This window comes from Amblyomma mixtum, chromosome 2 (genome assembly GCF_055824585.1).
Source record: "Amblyomma mixtum isolate Tamu chromosome 2, ASM5582458v1, whole genome shotgun sequence".
In the NCBI taxonomy this organism is placed as follows: domain Eukaryota; kingdom Metazoa; phylum Arthropoda; class Arachnida; order Ixodida; family Ixodidae; genus Amblyomma; species Amblyomma mixtum.
In genome coordinates this window covers 12,586,043-12,595,898 of record NC_143013.1, presented here as the reverse complement: position 1 = coordinate 12,595,898, position 9,856 = coordinate 12,586,043, and the positions used below count along the sequence as shown (strand labels likewise).

The 9,856-nt window shown below is 45.3% G+C and overlaps 1 protein-coding gene across 1 annotated transcript in view; it reads left to right on the top strand.

The window, feature by feature from the left end:
• The first annotated feature begins 981 nt into the window (after positions 1-981).
• Positions 982-9,856, top strand: part of LOC149358454 (protein Wnt-5b-like) — a 74,027-nt gene continuing 65,152 nt past the window's right edge. The window contains exon 1 of the mRNA XM_089570524.1: positions 982-1,769. Within this exon, the coding sequence (XP_089426650.1) occupies positions 1,760-1,769 (10 nt within the window). The 5' untranslated portion in view covers positions 982-1,759. The remainder of the gene's footprint in view (positions 1,770-9,856) is intronic.

The following is a 9,856-nucleotide window of genomic DNA, read 5'->3' as shown; positions in this document are numbered from 1 at the left end:
GCGTTTCACTTGAGGGGAAAAGTTAAAATACTCGTACAAAGAGATTTCAGTTGGCGTCAAAGAAATTCAATGCTATAAATTAAACCGGAGTCCTCCGCTGCGGCATGCCTTGGACACTATGTGCATCTGAGGCACGTAAACACGCATTAGATTAAAACCCTTTTTGGCAACAACTGTTTCTCAGGAGCTTCAACGCTTAGTGAGCAGCGGAACATCAGTTACGCTGGGTAACACAAAACCAAACAGTAAAATGAAGATCGTTTTTTTTCTTAAAAATTCCTTTACCTGACTTTTAGTTCCTTCACTGAGAAAACGGCACGTGATCAAGGTGTAACAACCTCTGTACAGGACGCGGTTTTTTCACGTCTCTCGCATCCAACGCGAAGTCAAAAGTCGGCACATTTATTCAATAGAATGAAATGGGTGCTGCGATAGGAGGAGGGGAAGGGTTGAACACCTAAGCGTAAATTGCATTTTGCGAACGTTTTCGGACGTCCTGTTTAATACATTATATATGACCAGTACGCAGTTTCTCAAATCAGACACATTGAAAAAACTCAATGACAGATTCCACCGCGTTTCTGACCCTTTCTGATGCATGTCTTGTTTTTTTTTGTTTTTTTTTTTAAGTACTGGAACGGGTAAACACGATCTGCGCCAAGATATTGTAGATACACCTAACAACGTGCAAATGCAAAAAGAAAAAAAAAAGCTAACTCGCTTACTGCTGAGGACTTTCTGGCATACCAGCAACAACCTAACACACCGTCGCCCGTTAAAACCACGCCATGCGCGTCGGACTGCTGCCGGCACACGCACCTTCGCGCGTCCCAGCCAATGGGGAGTGACGCGAGGCGCGACGTCAGCGGCCGCGCGAGCGCTGATTGATCAGCCGCGTCCCGGGGAGAGGGCGGCCGCTATGAATGAGGGAACGGGGGTCCCACCACCACCACCGCCGCCGCCGCTACCACCACAGCGGCGGTCCCGCGCTATTTTTCCTCGAGTAGCCGGACTGGCTGCCGACGCTTGCTCCCGGGCCGAGAAGTTTCGGCGCTCTTGCCAACTCGTCGCCGCCGTCTTCGCGCGTCGTGCTTGTTCACCGTGGTCGACAACTCTACGGCTTCTTCTCCGTCACGTCAGCGGACTTGTTTCGCCGTGTCCAGAAGCTGTCGTTGGACGACTGTGCCTGCTTCTTTCCAGCTGTTGAGAGCGCACGTCTTCGGGCTTGTCCTGCGAAGTACTACTCCCTCCTCCGCTGATACTCGGCAGTCCTTACTGCTGCTGCTGCTGCTTCTTCAGCGTGTCATACATCGCCGGGGGTTCCTTCCAGACGTGTAGAGAGAGAGGTGCCGCGATGAAACGAAAACCGACAGCCCGCCGAGGGGGCAGGTTACCTGTCTGCCTGGAATTCGAGGAGCGGCGGCGCTGGTGGTGCTGTCCCTGAGCCGTTCGACGTTTCGGAATTGACGAGTGTGCGCCGCTGCGCTCGTGTGTGTATGTGTGTTTGTGAGTTTTTTGTGCCGCGTCTGTGGGCCGCGCACGTGAGAGTGCCTGGAAGACGATGACGCCGCAACCCTCGTCGTCTCTGACACGTTGACGTGCTGTGCCTCCCGAGTCTGACCGTTATTCTTCTGACGACGTTTGCGGCTGAGAGCGTTTGGTTGTGCTGGCGTTTAGGACGGACCGTTGCTGTCGTCGTCGCTGTCAATCGCAACCAGTGGGCGGGAAGGAATAGACCCAGGCCAAAGGGCGATACTTCATGGTTCGGGGTGAGTGCGTAAAGTGTCACTGCACTGCGCTTGGAAACTTTGAGTGATTGGAGACTTAACTCGTGTCATCCTCGAAGATGAGCGGATTCTCGGAAAACGTATGCCGAAATCGCCTACTGAGTTGTGGCGCTGTCATAAGCTCGTTGAGTAAAGTAAAGTACCTTTAATTTACCAGGAAAACCACTATCCAGAACGAAAACTAAGTATTTTTGACAAAAATGGCACTTTGATTTGACTGCAATATGGCGTCATTATTAAAGATGGTTCATAGTGCTGAACCTGTATACCAAAGCGGGCGCGAACCTGTTTCTTTTCGCTTTGTGAGACTGCAAAAACTCAGCGGGTTCCAGCCTTTTAGTAAAGGCATCACAGGCACGCTGTGCATATGCATAAGAAAAAAAAAGAAAAAACGAAAGCGCTGACCGCGGTTCCCACTATACTTGCTATGATTTCTTTTGAGCCGGAGCAAGAAATCTTTGATACTGCCACTATTAAAAAATTTCATTAGTAAATAAAAAAAAGTCACCACTTCCTAATTACGAACACTTGCCGCGAACACCAACTGGTCGGGTCTTTTCGAACCAAAGCCAATTCCCCCACTGAGCCTCGCGCATTTCATACAGCGAAGGCGAATAGAAACAGGTCGACACGCCTGGCCATGAGCACCGCGAGCTTTCACTTCGAAGATGCATACGAGTTGTCAAAGCTGTAAGGTCGTCCGGCGCAGATAAGCTGCGAGATCTCGGTTTCAGCACAGTGCACTATTATGAAACTGGATTTTCTGGATACCGGGCCAGTGCGGTCGCGGGTGCTCCAAAGTGATCAGGAACGAGAGCACTCATCGTTTATACATAGAAACGGCATTGATTCTCAAGCAGCTAGCTGCGGCCGCCATTCATCACAGTATAGCCACAGCGGACGGCTGTTTGTTTCATATTGAAATTGAAGTACGCGAGCAATCCGGACTCGCTCGTAGCCCAGTTTATTTTTTAATATTTGTTCTTGCGCTTTCCATGGGCTTGCTTTTGTTCAGTAATGCGATCAGCGGGGCGACCTGTTTTCTGAGCGAGAGATAAATATCTGATTTTATTAATGACGCTGAGCGACTGCGTCTCTTGTTTGAATTTAGAGGCCACGACGTAATAGTTGTCACGAGTCGGGTGCGAGGAAAATGCGGCGAATTGTGCCAATGGTCTCACTGAGGTAGCCATTAAGTGGAGATGGTGCTGCATACTAAATTATTTGCCTTACCTGTGAGAAAACAGAGCAAGCGAGACACTCAGAACAAAATTGATTATCACAGCAGAAAACTTTCTGTCAACAGTACTCCGCCCTAATGTTAGCTCTCACAAGCCTTTAATTCTTGCCTAGTCGTGCTGTCTGTCTGGAGCCACCGTCGTGGTTTCTGGGAGTTTCTCCCAACATCGCTCATGGCTGCACACATTGGCGGCCCGGTAGATAATAACAATTTCTACTCTATTTAAAATTAATGGGTAAAGAAAATCCGTGCTTCGGTAACTGCGCCAGCAATAGGACTGCGAGGGTCGCTGTATTTGAAGTTGTTGCCTCCCAGTCCCAGCACATTGCCGACGTAGCACAGTTGGATACGAGTGTAACTAGATCTTACATTGGATTGTAAAACAGAGGTACAGTGCCTCTTCCTTTACCCTAGGTTTCTTTTCTTCGCAGTTATCCCTAATCTAGGGGACAGACTACAATGCTGTCTGTAATTTGAGATCTTTTTTACTCACGCGGGTGTAATGAAAGGTACCCGGCCCTGGAAATGCCACCGGACACTTAGCACCTTAAAACTGGATCTGGCAGCAAACAACGTTGAAAGATTCGCGTTTTGTATTTGGCATTAGAGCCCCTTGATAAACAGACACAGATAACTAAAGTGGGAAAGCCAGTTTAGGCGTAGTCTGGTTACTGCACAGAACGAGTTTTTAAGACGCGGCCGTCTGCGATATCAAAATGTTAATAAGAATGAACCGGAAGACATCTTCAAAAAAAATTATTGTAGGGTGTTGGAGGCAGTGTAATGTACGGTGGAATGAACCACTGATAATTTTAGTGTTCATTAATGACTGCGAGAGATCTTTTTCAAAACCGGAGTCCATTGGCATATTCTGAAATGGGCGAACTATAGATAGGGGAGAATCGGTGATGAGAGCATTCGTTGCTTGTGACTAATGCACATAAGGAAGAAAAAATACAAATTGAGTAAAGTCGAAGATTGAGAGGCTTACACGGTTCACACTATCCCTTACAGTACAACCGTATATCGTTGAAACATTTGTGGTATGTATACAAAACTTAGAGATTTGAAGCAATTTGTTAAGTGCCTTGGATGTTGATCTGTTTCACTGTCTTTTTATTTTAACCTTTAGCATTGTTGCACACATCCCTGTATGTTCCTGCCCAGCTGTTTCCCATTTGACCTTGATGATGACTGTTTAGTTTTCGTAGAGTTCATTGTTGCTACTCCTGCTTGGGCCCGTACAAGGCCTGCAGAATTTATAAATAATAAAAGTACTGCGGTCGGGGCTGATATAGTAAGGTCTATTCGGTTGCTCAAAAGCTTTATTGCGGTACGACGCTTATTGCTGTTCCAATATCAGTTCATAGAATCTTCGGCGTCCTACGAGGTGCGAGCCACTCAGGTGACGGGACAATAGGCGAGTAACTAAAAATTCCAGGGTAAAGACACAGTCAGGCATGGCTGGAGCCGTAGTTAAGTGGATTAAAGTTATTCACTCACTCACCGAGCAGCAAGGTTTCATTCTCACCTCGAATGGCCTATTTGTGCGCCTTGAGTACTTATAAGGTTAAGTCTGTTGATCGCAAAAATTGACGCAAGATTACAATATGGATACTAACGCTTATATTATCTCAAACAAAAAAAAAGAGGAAAGTATGTTGAGTTCAACGTCCCGAAGCACAACACGGGCTATGAGGGATGCCATAGTGGAAATCTTCGGATCAATCTAGACCACCTGGCGCTATTTAACGTACCCTGACTTCGCACAGCACTCCGGCATTTCCGCACTTCGCCTCAATTTAAACGCGGGCGCCGAGGCCGGGATCGAGCCCGCGACCTTCGAATCAGCAGCCGAACGCCACTAAACCACAGCGGCGGGTAAAGAGCGCGAGGCTAAAAAAAGGTGCCATTCTTATTTGCCCACTTTAACCTACGTGTTTTGTGCACATTAAGTACACAAAAAGGTAGAAAAGAAGTGTATAAAACGATAAAATCATCTGAGACCCACAATTCTTGTTATTAATATTTCAAAGTTAAAACACGATATCATTATCGAATAATTTTTTATATAACGCACGAGCTGAAACTAGTTTTCTCGTACCATTTACACCTAGCTTGGATACACAACAAAGACACAGAAATCAGTCCTCTGTAAATTATGCGCGTTATCTAGAGAGCAGGTGAGAGAGGGAACTGCGCAGAAGAGTAAAACTTAATTTATGTGTTGTTATGACGAAATGAGCGGAGCAAGACTGCGCGTTTCTAGCGAACACAGTACACGTTTCAATTGATTTAAATATGTTCCGGAACGCGAAATAAAAACAGAGCCTTGTTGGTCATTTGGTAACCTTTTTTTCTTGCCAAATTATTTCTATACTCTTGCCTTGCGTCCGCATGCCTTGTTTTTTTTTATTATAAAAAAAAAACAAGAATGATTAGGCAACGTGCGCAGATTTTAAAGCCCCGGACGTCTCTGCCAGCGTGGTCGATTTCGATATTTACTTTCTTTACCTCTAATGCCTCCGGCTGTGCAAAAGGAAAAATGTCTCAATGACAGTAATTAAATGATGTGGGGCAAAAAGAAGTTCAATTGAAAAATTTCAAATTTCAAAAGAACAACTCGATTTCGTAACCGAAGCCCTTGAGTTGAATCAATGCTTTTGGTGTTTTTTTTAATGTAGGAAACCGTTTTTGCAGGTCTTTGCACATGACTGCAATAATACAGCCACGACCGATGTGGCAAACAAAAGGCTGGAACAAGCTCTTAGACCGGATCACACATTTTTTTTTGCTGGAGGTATTCATATTATTTCCCCGAGTTGCGCTTTGCGGTCTAGTAGTGACTAAGCTAGTTTCGGTCTCCCGAAAATAGTGTTTTTAGAATTACTCATTCAGATTTGTGTTAACTATGTTCGGAACCCTGCTGAACACCCACATTATAAATCAATCTCAGAATTAGCTCATAAAAACAGAACTAGGCGAGTTGAATAGGGTTCTTGATTATAATGTAGACACTAACTTCACGAAGACGTAAGAGAAAATACAGTGTGCGTCTTTGCGCAACTGATTTATTAGAAACTGGAAATTAAACATTTATGTACTCTACGACATCAGAAACCACTCAAGCTCATAAAACCATGATGGTGTTCTGCAAATCCAATAAGGTGTTAGAATAATATAAATATATTGGTGATTTGTGGCATACTGAATCGCATATATGGGAATGCTCAAGACAAGAGAGGGCTTGTAAGGCGATTCTCGGCAGCATGTTTGAAAATCTTGATTTATAAGCGAGAGGCCGGAACACCGGCAACACTGTATTAAGCGCTACCGACGCCAATGGCGTCCTGCGCCATGGCTCTTGCGTGTTGGAAATGGTTTGGTTTATTGGGGTTTAAAGTCCCGAAGCGACTGGGGCTATGAGGGACGCCGTAGTGGAGGGCTCCGGAAATTTCGACCACCTCGGACTCCTTATAACGTGCACTGACATCGCACAGCACACGGGCCTCTAGAATTTCGCCTTCAAGAAATTCAGCCGCCGCGGCCGGGGTCGAACCCGCGTCTTTCGGGTCAGCAGCCGAGCGCCGTAACCACTGAGCCACCGCGGCGGGGCGCGTTGGAAATGGCTGCTGTGATGTGTTGAATCTGTTCGCTATAGATATACAGATAGTGGAAGTCATGTATTTTACAGACGCGGCAGTGCTGTGTAGGAGATTGGTAACGTAAGTGACGAAATATTTGCAATAGATTAGGAAAAAAGATTGAGTTCGGTAAGTTTTTTTTTTGGTGAAACTAGCTATTTCTATGGCTAATAAAATAATGAGCAAAATAATAGGACATTTTATGTCCAGCAGAATAATGACCCGTTATAGCAAACTGCCGGGGAACGCTAGAAACTGCGCAAAAGGACGATGACAGAAGGCAAAGAAAGGAGTACGACATCACGTCTTAGTCCTACCAGGACCAGGACAGGAGGAGGAGGCAAGAGAACTAAGACGTGACGTCGTACTCGTTTCTTTACCTTCTGTCATCGTACTTTTGCACAGTTTCTAACCTTCCTCTAAAATTAACCAGCTAGCCCGCAATAACGTTCTTACATAGTAAACTGTCGTTTGCTGCAGAAAGTGACCCGAAAAAGCACAAATCACTGAGTTTTCTATTGAATAACGCGATCTGTGCTCGAAATTAGGGCTTAAAATAAAATCGCCCGATTTTTACCTCCTGAATTCTGATAAAATAACATCCGAACGTGAACACACAGGACGGAAGCCAAAAGCCACCGAATCCAAGGAGCATAGGGGATGTATTTTTTGAATTAGCAGTTTTTCATCAGTGGGAAATTAATAACAGCAGTAGAAAAGACAATCACATGCCGTCGGTGGGATCCGAACCCACGACCACCGAATTTCGCGTATCCGACCTTCACTTGTATCAGAAAATAAATGGACCTACACAGTTTAAGTTTGTTATTTGTAGACAAATGGGCACTAAACAATCACGATAGGGAACAGTATTAATGGCTTTGCACTGAGCTTCTCATTGCCTTTTTATACTCCCATGTAATGGGAATCATTGCAGAGCTCTCCAATTATTAATTAAATGTTTTCATACCGAAGCGGGAAACCATACTGGCCGTTCCGATTGTCAGTGATGGCAGACTGCGAATAGATTGCCGCTCGCGCACGCGTACGAATAGAAATGTAGAATCCTGGGAGGCCATATTACTCAACCACGAAGCAGACGAGCACGCGCACAGTCATCGGTCTCGCCCTGACCGCCGCGGAGTACCAAGGGATTCCGGCCGACGGTTAGGGGAATGAATGGGGGTTTAGGCTAGAGCCTTCTCCCCCGTCATTTTCTCTCTCTATGCACAGACCAGTATGAAATGCCTTAAAAACTTAGGTGACATTTTATATTTTGCAAAAGTTGTTTTCTCAATGCCTTCTTTTGCTAATGTTACTAGGCAGCTGTAGCCAGTGACTGACATTGCTTGCTAGTTATACCTGCTATGGCAGCCACAGGTGCGCAACAGGTATAACTCTGTAACAATGTTAAAAAGGCTAGACAGTAAATTCAGGGGAAGTCTTAGTGCAGTTAAGGTTTCAGCGATTCGTTTGCTCTTAGAAATGAGATTTTTCGAAGCTATATGGCAGTTCATAAAAAAAAAAATGTTTCACAGCTCCTTTTGTGATTATTTTCAGCGAAGTCGGTTCCGTGCGTAGAGACGATCGAGCGAGCTTTGAACGCCTGTGTACTGTAAGCAAACACGGTAGTGATCAAGGCGAAAGGCTTTCCGCTGAGCCCGACTTGCTATTTACTGCGCAGCATATCTCAAGGCAAGGTATGAGGGACGAAACTCGCAGCACTCTACTTTATTTCAGAGAAGAGGCTATTGCGCACATTTCAATATAGTATAAATCAGCACAGCGAGGATCGCGGTGGCGAAAGGAAGAGTGACGAACCAAAAAAGAAACCAGAGTGGCAAAAATTTCGGATGGGCAATATTTCGAATAAAAATCCAATATCAACATGTTTATTGTTATTATTAGATTCGAAAGCTTATTGTCTGCGATATATTTCGAATATTCGAAACGATACGAATGTTCGGCACAAATAGAGCGTCCGGAAGGGTTCCAAAAACATTAGCTGTCTCGTTCGTCAACAAGGCTTGCCGATATTTAATAACGGCAGCGACCCAGCAACACCGCGGCTCCGTACAACATCCTGTCAGCAAAATACTTTCCATCAAGTTCTACAGTCGCAGGACGTGATACTTACATGGCAACGCGGGATATTTCACTTTTATTTTTGCTTTGAATACGATTACATCTATTATTACTGCAAAATATTTTTTTTTTAGCACCGCATCAAGGCCTTTTGTAAATATGAAACGATAGTCATTGCGTTTTCAACTCCACGTGTTTTGTTGACTTGTAATCTTAGTGATCCGAACCATGCCTTATGTTAAGGCTTACTGATCCGTTCTTCCACAATGTAGAATTTTGCAGGTATGAAAATGAAACTGCTGTCGGGAAGAAATGCTTCTGCACTTCAATATTAGACATTCGATTTTATATACAAAGCAAACTATTTGCATTTTAACGCGATAGCGTTAAAAGCCCCGTTACCCGGAAAATCCGGTGTCGGTGTAGTTTTCGAAAGATCCCTAGCACGACTCCGGCAGGTGGCGCCCAGAGAGCAACCTGGGAGGCAGGTGGGCCACCTAGGTCACGTGACCATGTGGCGTCATCACAACCTGCCCATCGCATAGTGAGCAAACCAAGACCTACTGAACTACAGACCTGCACATTTGGCACTGCTCCAGCGCGCATGTTCTAGTTCATGCCTTTTGCCGCTAGGGAAAGACACCTACGGGAAGCGTGGCGCTACATTATACCTGTTGAACAAGATGGCCTCCTCCATCATTTTATTTCAAAGAAGGCAGTTTCGTCGTTTGTCCACGTAATCATTAACATCCATTTATCTATGCTAGGCACGGTGGTGCTGACGAAAAGAAAGCGGATAAAAAGAAAGACGTTTTTTGTACTCATCCAGAGCGAAAAAACTCGTTATTGTGGATATTTTTATCGTTGATGTTAAGATAGCAGAAGAAGACGAAACAAATGTATTAAATATCTTGCGCAAATTGGCAAACGATGATGATGATGACAGCAGACGAACAGGTCAACCGAGCGCCCTCAACGGCCAATAAGCTAACGAAAGTTGGCGCACGCTGCTCCATAGGACCCCGCCAAATGTGCAGGTCTGTAGTTCAGTAGGTCTTGGAGCAAACTGTCCACCGTGGCAGGTGGCAGCTGAATGAATG